This window comes from Coregonus clupeaformis, chromosome 23, assembly GCF_020615455.1.
Source record: "Coregonus clupeaformis isolate EN_2021a chromosome 23, ASM2061545v1, whole genome shotgun sequence".
NCBI classification, from domain to species: Eukaryota; Metazoa; Chordata; class Actinopteri; order Salmoniformes; family Salmonidae; genus Coregonus; species Coregonus clupeaformis.
The window spans coordinates 33,804,322-33,818,914 of NC_059214.1; the positions used below are offsets into that span (position 1 = coordinate 33,804,322).

A 14,593-nucleotide genomic window follows, 5' to 3' on the forward strand; every position below is an offset into this window, starting at 1 on the left:
GCCGCGAGCCACTGCAGCCCCTAATAATGAGTTCAGATTTTTTGTGGCCCACGCCCCTATCAAATTTGCCCATCCCTAATCTAAGTAATCACGGTCGAATTACCGGCCGGGGGACCCCATTCATTTTGTTAGTCAGTCTCACTCAGATATCATATTCTCTTCACGTCTCCTGAGTGGCGCAGTGGTCTAAGGCACCGCATCGCAGTGCTAACTGTGCCACTAGAGATCCTGGTTGGAATCCAGGCTCTGTCGCAGCCGGCCGTGACCGGGAGACTCATGGGCGGCGCACAATTGGCCCAGCGTCGTCCAGGGTAGGGGAGGGAATGGCCGGCAGGGATGTAGCTCAGTTGATAGAGCATGGCGTTTGCAACGCCAGGGTTGTGGGTTCGATTCCCACGGGGGGCCAGTATAAAAAAAATAAAAAATAAAAATTGTATTCACTAACTGTAAGTCGCTCTGGATAAGAGCGTCTGCTAAATGACTAAAATGTAAATGTAAATGTATATTAAAACCTGCAAACATTTCTCTCCACCCTATGGAAAACTTTGTAGAATTGCAGGAAATTAGCTGTAAAACAGCACATTTTTCTCTACCCCCCATGGCAAAATGTGTAGAATTGCACAAAATTAACTCTAAAACGTAAAAAAATTATCTCCGCTGTCAAGAGGGGGGCTGCCCAAATGTTTTGCTCGCAATGTCGTGGAGTGGTACGCACATGTGGGTAAACAGACCCGCGAGCAACTGCGGCCCCTGATGATAAATTCAGATTTTTTGTGGCCCCCACCCCCATCAAAGTTGCCCATCCCTGGTGTAATGTGTTGCACTGACCTCAGTGAGCTTGCCGCAGACAGTGCACTTGGTTTTGAGGGAGGACTTGGGTGGGTTCTGTTTGTTCTCGTAGGCTCCCAGACAGCCTGTACTGCAGAACTCCTGGAACGACTCACTGGAGTCCACCTGGGCCACGATTGTGCCCTTCATTGTAGTGATGTCCCTGGAAGACACACGTTAACACACACAGACATTAGAAATAAAGTAGCAAATTAGATATATCAACACACACACAGCGACACTTCTTACTTTTTGCACATGGTGCAGCTCTTCTTGGGGGTGGGTTTGTGTGAGAAGGCAGAGAGGCAGGTGGTGGAACAGAACAGGTGTGTGGATCCTTTCCGCTGGTAGGCCGTCTGGCCTTTCTTCAGAGGCTTCTTACAATTGGCACAGGTCACCTTGACAGTGCGAGGGGAGTTCTGGGAGCCCGAGGGGGAGGGGCCAGGTGGTTTGGGCAGAGAGGCGGTTGGCGATGGAGAGTCCACCCCCGTCTGTTTCTGGTTCCGTGGGAACGAGGCCGACTGGGAGATCCACAAATCTGTGGAGAGAAAAAACACGTACAAACAAACTTTAGCAGACCTGAAGAAACAACGTAACAGGTGCAATGTGAAAAGAAGCTGTAAGCCAGCATAGAATGGTTCAGCACAATAGTGTTAAAACCATATGAGTTTGTGTTTACTACCAGGCCTCTGGTGGGTCCCTGTGTCTCCGTTCTGTACAGGCTGGCTAGTGGTGGAGGTGTTGCTGACCCGGCCAGGGTTGAAAGTGGGCGGGGGCCTGGTGGTGCTGATAGAGCTCCGGGCCTCAGGGTTCAGACTGAAGGTGCTGCTGATCTGCAAGCCCTTCTCCGCTACACCCGACCCCACGACCCCCACCCCACCTTGCAGCGACGTCACACTGGTGATCATCAGGTTCATGTCCCTCTCTGCCACTGGCTCTGCTGCTGTAGCTGCCGTGGCTAAGGCAGAGGGCCCCAGCGTTGTGACGTTGCCGATCTTTATCTCCGAGTCCGGCTCCGTGCTGCTCAGAATACCTCCGCTGTACGAAGAGGAGGGGCCTCCGGCTGTGGCCAGTGAGGAAGAGCCTCTGTGCCCGGGATCCTCCTCATCGTCAATGACAATGGGCTCTGTGGATGGTGCTGATGAAGTGGCGGGTGGACTGGGTTTTTTGAAGGGAGCTGTTGCTGCTGTGGCGGTTGTCGTGTTTACTATTGCCATGGTTTCTATTTCTGAGGGGTGGGGCTCAGTGCAGTCTGTGAGGGTGTAAGATGCGGGTGCGCCAGCTTGGGAAGGGGGAGTAGCAGAGGGGGTGGGGGGCTGTTTCCCTGAGGGAGGTGGGGCCTCTTCCACCAGCACCACATCATCATCATTGTCATTGTTCTCCGGAACCCTGGAGGATTCCTCTGTTACCGTGGTGACGGGAGCCTGGGTTCCCGTGGGGTGTGTGGTTTTCTCTGAGGAGGGAGTGATGTCTGTGTCCATGGGTTCCTCTTCTGTGGCTGGGGTTGTGCTCCCCTCCACTACCCCAGGCTTGGGCTCCAATTCCCCATCCATCATTTAGGCTGCTACCACCTGTCCTGCACCTACACAAACACAGCACAGGTTATTAGGAGTGACCTACCATAAGCCTAGTCCATGGTAAACATGTTGAGTGCAGGTATCCCAGGTACAAGCTGTGTGTATGTGAAGAAATAGGAACACAGCCAACCTCTGTTTAGGCTACCTGGTTGATTACAAAATAATCATTAATGAGCTCAGGTAAAGCCCAGTTAAGAGACTGTGATTTCTTTCCAGACACACAATACCACTGACTGTCCAAGGGACCCACTGTCCTGCAAGAATACCAACCTCTATACATGTTCCCTCTTATCCTTTCCCTCTTCCCTTGTCCCTTCACCCCTTTTAGTCTCCATCTACTCCTTCTGTCCAGGTTCTCCTCTCCTCATTCAAACCTCTAACCCCCCCTACAAACAGTTAAGCTACAGGACTGTTTTGCTAGCACAGACTGGAATATGTTCCGGGATTCTTCAGATAGCATTGAGGAGTACACCACATCAGTCACTGGCTTCATCAATAAGTGCATCGATGACGTTGTCCCCACAGTGACCGTACGTACATACAATGGGGACATTTTTTATTTAGTCAGCCACCAATTGTGAAAGTTCTCCCACTTAAAAAGATGAGAGAGGCCTGTAATTTTCATCATAGGTACACGTCAACTATGACAGACAAATTGAGAAAAAAAAAATCCAGAAAATCACATTGTAGGATTTTTAATGAATTTATTTGCAAATTATGGTGGAAAATAAGTATTTGGTCAATAACAAAAGTTTCTCAATACTTTGTTATATACTCTTTGTTGGCAATGACACAGGTCAAACGTTTTCTGTAAGTCTTCACAAGGTTTTCACACACTGTTGCTGGTATTTTGGCCCATTCCTCCATGCAGATCTCCTCTAGAGCAGTGATGTTTTGGGGCTGTTGCTGGACAACACAGACTTTCAACTCCCTCCAAAGATTTTCTATGGGGTTGAGCTCTGGAGACTGGCTAGGCCACTCCAGGACCTTGAAATGCTTCTTACGAAGCCACTCCTTCATTGCCCGGGCGGTGTGTTTGGGATCATTGTCATGCTGAAAGACCCAGCCACGTTTCATCTTCAATGCCCTCGCTGATGGAAGGAGGTTTTCACTCAAAATCTCACGATACATGGCCCTATTCATTCTTTCCTTTACACGGATCAGTCGTCCTGGTCCCTTTGCAGAAAAACAGCCCCAAAGCATGATGTTTCCACCCCCATGCTTCACAGTAGGTATGGTGTTCTTTGGATGCAACTCAGCATTCTTTGTCCTCCAAACACGACGAGTTGAGTTTTACCAAAAAGTTCTATTTTGGTTTCATCTGACCATATGACATTCTCCCAATCCTCTTCTGGATCATCCAAATGCACTCTAGCAAACTTCAGACGGGCCTGGACATGTACTGGCTTAAGCAGGGGGACACGTCTGGCACTGCAGGATTTGAGTCCCTGGCGGCGTAGTGTGTTACTGATGGTAGGCTTTGTTACTTTGGTCCCAGCTCTCTGCAGGTCATTCACTAGGTCCCCCCCGTGTGGTTCTGGGATTTTTGCTCACCGTTCTTGTGATCATTTTGACCCCACGGGGTGAGATCTTGCGTGGAGCCCCAGATCGAGGGAGATTATCAGTGGTCTTGTATGTCTTCCATTTCCTAATAATTGCTCCCACAGTTGATTTCTTCAAACCAAGCTGCTTACCTATTGCAGATTCACTCTTCCCAGCCTGGTGCAGGTCTACAATTTTGTTTCTGGTGTCCTTTGACAGCTCTTTGATCTTGGCCATAGTGGAGTTTGGAGTGTGACTGTTTGAGGTTGTGGACAGGTGTCTTTTATACTGATAACAAGTTCAAACAGGTGCCATTAATACAGGTAACGAGTGGAGCACAGAGGAGCCTCTTAAAGAAGAAGTTACAGGTCTGTGAGAGACAGAAATCTTGCTTGTTTGTAGGTGACCAAATACTTATTTTCCACCATAATTTACAAATAAATTCATTAAAAATCCTATAATGTGATTTTCTGGAAAAGAAATTCTCAATTTGTCTGTCATAGTTGACGTGTACCTATGATGAAAATTACAGGCCTCTCTCATCTTTTTAAGTGGGAGAACTTGCACAATTGGTGGCTGACTAAATACTTTTTTTCCCCACTGTACCCCAACCAGAAGCCATAGATTACAGGCAACATCCGCACTGAGCTAAAGGGTAGAGCCGCCGCTTTCAAGGAGCGGGACTCTAACCTGGAAGCTTATAAGAAATCCCGCTATGCCCTCCGACGAACCATCAAACAGGCAAAGAGTCAATACAGGACTAAGATTGAATTGTACTACACCGGCTCTGACGCTCGTCGGATGTGGCAGGGCTTGAAAACTATTACAGACTGCAAAGGGAAGCACAGCCGCGAACTGCCCAGTGACACAAGCCTACCAGACGAGCTAAATCACTTCTATGCTCGCTTCGAGGCAAGCAACACTGAAGCATGCATGAGAGCATCAGCTGTTCCGGATGACTATGTGATCACGCTCTCCGTAGCCGATGTGAGTAAGACTTTTAAGCAGGTCAACATTCACAAGGCCGCAGGGCCAGACGGATTACCAGGACGTGTACTCCGAGCATGTGCTGACCAACTACAAGTGTCTTCACTGACATTTTCAACATGTCCCTGACTGAGTCTGTAATACCAACATGTTTCAAGCACGACAAAACCTATTCCCCCTCAGGAGACTGAAAAGATTTGGCATGGGTCCTCAGATCCTCAAAAAGTTATACAGCTGCACCATCGAGAACATCCTGATTGGTTTCATCACCGCCTGGTATGGCAACTGCTCGGCCTCCGACCGCAAGGCACTACAGAGGGTAGTGCGTACGGTCCAGTACATCACTGGGGCCAAGCTTCCTGCCATCCAGGACCTCTATACCAGGCGGTGTCAGAGGAAGGCCCTAAAAATTGTCAAAGACTCAAGCCACTCTAGTCATAGACTGTTCTCTCTGCTACCGCACGGCAAGCGGTACCGGAGCGCCAAGTCTAGGTCCAAAAGGCTTCTCAACAGCTTCTACCCCCAAGCCATAAGACTCCTGAACAGCTAATCATGGCTACCCGGACTATTTGCACTGCCCCCCCACCCCACCTCATCCCCTTCTTTTACACTGCTGCTACTCTGTTTATTATTTATGCATAGTCACTTTAACTCTACCACATGTACATATGACCTCAATTACCTCGACTAACCGGTGCCCCCGCACATTGACTCTGTACCGGTACCCCACTGTATATAGCCTCCCTACTGTTCTTTTATTTTACTGCTGCTCTTTAGTTATTTGCTTTTATTTTTATTTAATTAACACTTCTTTTATTTTACATTTTTATTTAAAAAACTGCATTGTTGGTTAAGGGCTTGTAAGTAAGCATTTCACTGTAATGTCTACACCTGTTGTATTCGGCGCATGGGGCAAATAAAATTGGATTTGATTTGATCTATCCTCGATCTCAACTAGAGCCCGACCGATAAAAATGTTGACCGATATTAGCCTTTCACAGAAACATTTGTATCGGTCTTTATTCCACAGATAAAGCGCTGATATTATATACATAGAATGAACAAATACGTCTGCTCATTTGCGGTTATTTAAAAAAAATGTTCAATGGTTGCCAGAAGAGGGCGCGCTACGATCTGTTTATTGAACATCATTCAGCCCTAAGTCACGACGGGAGAGAGAGTAGGCATGGTGGTTTGACTGTGAGTAGCATGCCACAGCCAGCCACAGCGTATTTGAATAAAATAAAATAGTATTTGTCACATGCGCCGAATACAACAGGTGTAGACCTTACCGTGAAATGCTTACTTACAAACCCTTAACCAAAAATGCAGTTCAAGAAATAGAGTTAATATTGACTAAATAACTAAAGTACAAAATAAAATAAAAAGTTACACAATAAAATAACAATAACAAGGCTATATAAGTAAATAATCCAAAGTACACTTCACCAAGCAAGCCGCCCTGTCCTCATCACATTCTCACTTAGTTAACGTTAGCTGGCTAGCTAACCAGCAATGTAGTTAAGCTCTATCTAGCCAGCAAGGTAGTTAGCCTAGCTAACGTTAGCTAACAATCTGTGCTATGTGTGAACACTGGACTGGCGCCAAAGTGAAAACCCTTGATACAAAAATAACACCATTACTGTCTGAGCCTATTATGTTAGTGGGCTTATTTAGTTAGTTTTCCGAAATATGCTATCTACAAAAAGCACAACAATTGGTGCATATCTATCATTCAGGCCAGGTGCTTGCATTCATGATGAGATAAGATTGTTGTTAGCTAGCTAGATAGCTAAATTAGAATGTGTGTGACTAAAACCAGTGCAGAAATCATTTTCCTGCATGTTCGTTTTCAGTCATCAGTGCATGCCATTTGCTGTTGAAATATATAGCCAATACATTTTGTATTAAATAACAGCGTAATTTACATGATGGTTTCAGTAAGAAAACACTGTCGTAATAAACAGCTAGCGTGTGCTTGTCATAACAATCTCTCATTGCGAGATTAACATAATGTGTTTCTTTATATGACTGTTGTAAAGCACTGCAGTGAATCTACTCAATACAAATGCTGACATCTAGTGGTGACTTTACGAACTGCAAGTTACTGTATTTCACTCCATAGGTTGTAGGGATGGGCATGAGTAATCAAGTACTACAATGGACGTCAAAGCGCGATCTTTAACCAACTATCTTTTTTTATATATACTGTAAAACTATTTGCTGGAATGTGATTTGGGTTGCTCGAACGGGCAAGTTACATTTTCTTTAAGACAGTGTTAATTTGCTTTGACTCTAGTGTTCCATTTATACATGTGCATTTTCTGGGCACAACAAAAAAGAATTGCGTTCCAACCGCTCCCTCCACACGCGCATGCTGAGTGCGCACACAAGCTCTAGATAGGCCTACAGAACTAAATGGCTATAAAAATGTACAGTGCCTTCAGAAAGTATTCATTCACCTTGACTAATTCGACATTTTGTTGTGTTACAGCCTGAATTCAAAATGGATTCAATCGTTTTTTTCTACACACAATACCCCATAATGACAAAGTGAAAACATGTTTTTAGAAATTGTAGCACATTTTTGGAAAATGAAATACAGAAATCTCATTTACACTGAACAAGAATATAAACGAAACATGCAACAATTTCAAATATTTTACTAAGTTACAGTTCATATAAGGAAATCAGTCAATTAAAATAAAAAAAATGAGGCCCTAATCAATGGATTTCACATGACTGGGAATACAGATATGCATATGTTGGTTACAGATACCTTAAAAAAAAGCAGGGGTGTAGATCAGAAAACCAGTCAGCATCTGGTGTGACCACCATTTGCCTCATGCAGCGCGACGCATCTACTTTGCATAGAGTTGATCAGGCTGTTGATTGTGGCCTGTGGAATGTTGTCCCACTCCTCTTCAATGGCTGTGCAAAGTTGCTGGATATTGGCGGGAACTGGAACACGCTGTCGTACACATCGATCCAGAGCATCCCCCCAAACATGCTCAATGGGAGACATGTCTGGTGAGTATGTAGGCCATGGAAGAACTGGGACATTTTTCAGCTTCCAGGAATTGTGTACAGATCCTTGCAACATGGGGCCGTGCATTATCATGCTGAAACATGACGCCTGCCCGGTACAGTTGAAACCGGGATTCATTCCTGAAGAGCACACTTCTCCAACGTGTCAGCAGCCATCGAAGCTGAGCTTTGCCCACTGAAATTGGTTATGACGCCGAACAGGTCAAGACCCTGGTGAGGCTGACGAGCACGCACATGAGCTTCCCTGAGACGGTTTATGACAGTTTGTGCAGAAATGCTTTGGTTGTGCAAAGAAATAAGCTTTTTGTGCGTATGGGACATTTCTGGGATCTTTTATTTCAGCTCATGAAACATGGGACCAACACTTTACATGTTGCGTTTATATCAATTTGTTCAGTATACATAAGTATTCACACCCCTGAGTCAATACCAGTGGAGGCTCCTCAGAGGAGGAAGGACCATCCTACTCAGTGATTTTTTTTATTTTTTATTATTATAGTGAAACATTAAAAAGGTTATCCTTGATTAAAATACACTGTTTAGCAATGAAGGTCTACAGTAACTTCAACAGCAATGTCTGGGGAAGCACCATGGTGTAGCCGGAGGACAGCTAGCTTCCGTCCTCCTCTGGCTAAATTGACTTCAATACAAAACCTAGGAGGCTCGTAGGCCTCATCCCCTTCCATAGACATACATGGTAATTATGACCACTTCCGGAGGACGTCCTCCAACCAATCAAAGCTTTTGCAGTATGAACTGACATGTTGTCCATCCAATCATAGAATTAGGATCAGAGAATGAACCTAGTGTGTTGTATTGGGATTGTGCCACAAAGCATAATAATAATAATAATAATAATAATAATAATATGCCATTTAGCAGACGCTTTTATCCAAAGCGACTTACAGTCATGCGTGCATAAATGTTTGTGTATGGGTGGTCCCGGGGATCGAACCCACTACCTTGGCGTTACAAGCGCCGTGCTCTACCAGTTGAGCTACAGAGGACCACATTATGGGGGTTCTATGTGTTGAGAAGCTTTATTTTTTCAAATTACAGGAGACGGAGGAGGTATATTCTAAATTGTTTTCTTGATTTTAGAACTTTATTTTTGTGTCCAGTTAGTGCAATTATTTAAATTTGCCTTGCTAACTTCAGTAGCTAGCTAGCTATCAGCGCGAGTGTACCGTTTTCTCCGGCAGAATGGTAGAATGGCCAACGCTGCCGAAAATGTTGTGGACTTTTTTTTTTAAGAACCCCTTTCATTCTCTGGGGTACGCGGAAAAGGTGCGAATTAAAAGCGAGGGTCGACCTCTGCCTGAGATCAGTTTCATGAAGAAGGATGAAAAGGTGAGGGCGTTCAATACCAACTGGTATCAAAAGTATAGCTGGTTAACAGGGAGCCTTTCATCAAGCCACCTGTATTGCTGGCCTTGCCTGCTTTTGGAAAGTCTGAGCCTTGGTCGAAAGGTGGGTACAGTGACCCGAAGAACATATATCGTTCAGCTAAACAGCAAAACAAAAGCAGGTAGCATATAAATGCCCACATCAGATTCAAGCTTCTGGGAAAAAGCTGCATCGATTATGACGAAGGTCTGCGTATTCAAACTGCGCAACACAACAAGAAAGTAAGAAGAAACAGGGATGTTCTCAAGGAAAGTTCAGATAACAAGGAGCTTGCAGAGGTAAATGCACGTTACGATGCTTTACTTGCTGAACATATCAAACTTTCGACTGTCTTTTTTGGGATGTCGAAAATAATTCAGAATGATTTGATAGCTTCCATCGCAACATCCATTAAAAATTAGATTAAAGAGAGAGGTTGACGCATCCAAATTGAGTAACGATTGAAAGCCATAGCGTATCTGAACATTGTTGCTGACCAAAGCCAATAGAGCATATTTGGGATGAGATGGAACGGGCTGTTCGCAGCATGATGCCATCGCAACTTTGTGATGTCATCGCATCAGCATGGACCAACATCCCTGTGGAACATTTCCAACACCTTATAGAATCCATGCCCCAAAGAATTCAGGCTGTTTAGGTACACCCAACCAGGTACTAGATGGGTGTACCTAAAAAAACTGGCCACTGAGTGTATATTTTGTAACAAAAATATACAGTACCAGTCAAAAGTTTGGACACACTTTTGTCTTTGGGTTGAGGTCGGGTGATTGTGGAGGCCAGGTCATCTGATGCAGTACTCCATCACTCTCCTTCTTGGTCAGAGAGCTGTTTTGTCCCACCCCCCATACACGCGGAGACCGGCTCAATCGGTACCTCCAGTGATGCTATCTCTTTCATAGTTACCCAATGCTTAGGTGTACCTCCACTGTACTCATATCCTTCCATATCCTTGTCTGTACATAATGCCCTGAATCTATTCTACAACGCCCGGAAATCTGCTCCTCTTCTCTGTACCCAACGCACTAGAAGACCAGTTCTTAAAGCCTTTAGCCGTATCCTTATTGTATTCCTCCTCTGTTCCTCTGGTGATGTAGAGGTTAACCCAGGCCCTGTAGCCCCCAGTATCACTCCTACCCCCCAGGCGCTATCATTTGTTGACTTCTGTAACCGTAAAAGCCTTGGTTTCTTGCATGTTAACATCAGAAGTCTCCTCCCCAAGTTTGAGTTATTCACTGCGTTAGCACACTCTGCCAACCCTGATGTTCTAGCAGTGTCTGAATCTTGGCTTAGGGAGGCCACCAAAAATTCAGAAATGTCCATCCCGAACTACAACATTTTCCATCTAGATAGAACTGCCAAAGGGGGCGGAGTTGCAATCTACTGTAGAGATAGCCTGCAGAGCTCTATCATACTATCCAGGTCTGTGCCCAAACAGTTTGAGCTTCTACTTCTAAAAATCCACCTTTCCAGAAATAAGTCTCTCACTGTTGCCGCTTGCTACAGACCCCCCTCAGCCCCCAGTTGTGCCCTGGACACCATATGTGAATTGCTTGCCCCCCATCTATCTCAGAGTTTGTACTGCTTGGTGACCTAAACTGGGATATGCTTAACACCCCAGCCGTCCTACAATCTAAACTAGATGCCCTCAATCTCACACAAATTATCAGGAACCTACCAGGTACAACCCTAAATCCGTAAACATGGGCACCCTCATAGATATCATCCTGACTAATTGACCCTCTAAATACACCTCTGCTGTCTTCAACCAGGATCTCAGCGATCACTGCCTCATTGCCTGTGTCCGTAATGGGTCCGCGGTCAAACGACCACACCTCATCACTGTCAAACGCTCCCTAAAACACTTCAGCGAGCAGGCCTTTCTAATTGACCTGGCCAGGGTATCCTGGATGGATATTGACCTCATTCCATCAGTAGAGGATGCCTAGATGTTTTTCAAAAGTGCTTTCCTCTCCATCTTAAATAAGCATGCCCCCATTCAAAAAATTCAGAACTAAGAACAGATATAGCGCCTGGTTCACCCCAGACTTGACTGCCCTTGACCAGCACAAGAACATCCTGTGGCATACTGCATTAGCATCGAACAGCCCCTGCGATATGCAACTTTTCAAGGAAGTCAGGAACCAATATACACAAGCAGTTAGGAAAGCAAAGGCTAGCTTTTTCAAACAGAAATTTGCATCCTGTAGCACTAACTCCAAAAAGTTTTGGGACACTGTAAAATCCATGGAGAATAAGAGCACCTCCTCCCAGCTACCCACTGCACTGAGGCTAGGAAACACCGTCACCTCCGATAAATCTACGATAATTTCTTTCTAAAATTAGCCGCCAAAATTGTCGCAACCCCTATTACTAGCCTGTTCAAACTCTCTTTCGTATCGTCTGAGATCCCCAGAGATTGGAAAGCTGCCGCGGTCATCCCCCTCTTCAAAGGGGGTGACACTCTAGATCCAAACTGTTACAGACCTATATCCATCCTGCACTGCCTTTCGAAAGTATTTGAAAGCCAAGTTAACAAACAGATCACCGACCATTTCGAATCCCACCATACCTTCTCCGCTATGCAATCTGGTTTCCGAGCTGGTCATGGGTATACCTCAGTCACGCTCAAGGTCCTAAACGATATAATAACCGCAATCGATAAAAGACAGTACTGTGCAGCCGTATTCATCGACCTGGCCAAGGCTTTCGACTCTGTCAATCACCGCATTCTTCTTGGCAGACTAAATAGCCTTGGTTTCTCAAATGACTGCCTCGCCTGGTTCACCAACTACTTCTCAGATAGAGTTCAATGTGTCAAATCGGAGGGCCTGTTGTCTGGACCTCTGGCAGTCTATGGGGATGCCACAGGGTTCAATTCTCGGACCGACTCTATTCTCTGTGTATATCAATGATGTCACTCTTGCTGCTGGTGACTCTCAGATCCACCTCTACGCAGACGACACCATTTTGTTTACATCTGGCCCTTCATTGGACACTGTGTTAACAAACCTCCAAACGAGCTTCAATGCCATACAACACTCCTTCCGTGGCCTCCAACTGCTCTTAAAACGCTAGTAAAACTAAATGCATGCTCTTCAATCGAACGCTGCTTGCACCCGCCCGCCCGACTAGAATCACTACTCTCGGCGGATCTGACTTAGAATATGTCGACAACTACAAATACCTAGATGTCTGGTTAGACCGTAAACTCTCCTTCCAGACTCACATTAAGAATCTCCAATCCAAAGTTACATCTAGAATTGGCTTCCTATTTCGCAACAAAGCCTCCTTCACTCATGCTGCTAAACATGCCCTCGTAAAACTGACTATCCTACCGATCCTTGACTTCGGCGATGTCATTTACAAAATAGCTTCCAACACTCTACTCAGCAAATTGGATGTAGTCTATCACAGTGCCATGCGTTTTGTCACCAAAGCCCCATATACTACCCACCATTGTGACCTGTACGCTCTCATTGGCTCACCCTCACTACATATTCATCGCCAAACCCACTGGCTCCAGGTCATCTATAAATCACTTCTAGGCAAATCCCCGCCTTATCTTAAATCATTGGTCACCATAGCAACACCTACCCGTAGTATGCGTTCCAGCTGGTATATCTCACTGGTCATCCCCAAAGCCAACACCTCCTTTAGCCGCCACTCCTTCCAGTTCTCTGCTGCAAATGACTGGAACGAACTGCAAAAATCTCTGAAGCTGGAGACACTTATCTCCCTCACTAACTTTAAGCATCAGTTGTCAGAGCAGTTTACCGATCACTGCACCTGTACACAGCCCATCTGAAATTAGCCCACCCAACTACCTCATTCCCATATTGTTATTTACATTGTTATATATTTTGCTCATTTGCACCCCAGTATCTCTATTTGCACATCATCTTCTGCACATCTATCACTCCAGTGTTAATACTAAATTGTAATTATTTTGCACTATGGCCTATTTATTGCCTTACCTCCATAACTTACTACATTTGCACACACTGTATATAGATTTTCTATTGTGTTATTGACTGTACGTTTTGTTTATTCCATATGTAACTCTGTGTTGTTGTTTTTTTTATCGCACTGCTTTGCTTTATCTTGGCCAGGTCGCAGTTGTAAATGAGAACTTGTTCTCAACTGGCTTACCTGGTTAAATAAAGGTTAAATAAAAATAAATAAAATAAAAAATAACCCTTACACAGCCTGGAGGTGTGTTTTGGGTCGTTGTTCTGTTGAAAAACAAATTAAAGTCCCACTAAGCGCAACCAGATGGGATGGCGTATCGCTGCAGAATGCTGTGTTAGCCATGCTGGTTAAGTGTGCTTTGAATTCTAAATACATCACAGACAGTGTCACCAGCAAAGCACCCCCACACCATCACACCTCCTCCTCCATGCTTCACGGTGGGAACAACACATGCAGAGATCATCAGTTCACCTACTCTGTGTCTCACAAAGACACGGCGGCTGGAACAAAAAACCTCCAATTTGGACTCATCAGACCAAAGGACAGATTTCCACCGGTCTAATGTCCATTGCTTTTGTTTCTTGGCAAGTCTCTTCTTCTTATTGGTGTCCTTTATTAGTGTTCTTTTTGCAGCAATTCGACCATGAAGGCCTGATTCACGCAGTCTCCTCTGAACAGTTGATGTTGAGATGTGTCTGTTACTTAAACTCTGTGAAGCATTTATTTGGGCTGCAATTTCTGAGGCTGGTAACTCTAATGAACTTATCCTCTGCAGCAGAGGTAGCTCTGGGTCTTCCTTTCCTGTGGCGGTCCTCATGAGAGCCAGTTTCATCATAGCGCTTGATGGTTTTTGCGACTGCACTTGAAGAAACTTTTCCGCATTGACTGACCTTCATGTCTTAAAGTAAATATGGACTGTCGTTTCTCTTTGCTTATTTGAGCTGGTCTTGCCATAATATGGACTTGGTCTTTTACCAAATAGGGCTATCTTCTGTATACCACCCCTTTCTTGTCACAACACAACTGATTGGCTCAAATGCATTAAGAAGGAAATAAATTCCACAAATTAACTTTTAACAAGGCACACCTGTTAATTGAAATGCATTCCAGGTGACTATCTCATGAAGCTGGTTGAGAGAATGCCAAGAGTGTGCAAAGCTGTCATCAAGGCAAAGGGTGGCTACTTTGAAGAATCTCAAATATAAAATATATTTTGATTTGTTTAACACTTTTTT

At 44.9% G+C, this 14,593-nt stretch overlaps 1 protein-coding gene across 1 annotated transcript in view; it reads right to left on the minus strand.

Annotated features, from left to right (window-relative positions):
- Positions 1 to 14,593, minus strand: part of LOC121536897 (zinc finger MYM-type protein 2-like) — a 53,020-nt gene that overhangs the window by 24,559 nt on the left and 13,868 nt on the right. Inside the window, exons 2-4 of the mRNA XM_041844532.2 lie at positions 1,511 to 2,410; positions 1,078 to 1,366; positions 829 to 991 (exon numbers count right to left, since the gene is read on the minus strand). Of these exons, the coding sequence (XP_041700466.2) occupies positions 829 to 991; positions 1,078 to 1,366; positions 1,511 to 2,384 (1,326 nt within the window). The 5' untranslated portion in view covers positions 2,385 to 2,410. The remainder of the gene's footprint in view (positions 1 to 828; positions 992 to 1,077; positions 1,367 to 1,510; positions 2,411 to 14,593) is intronic.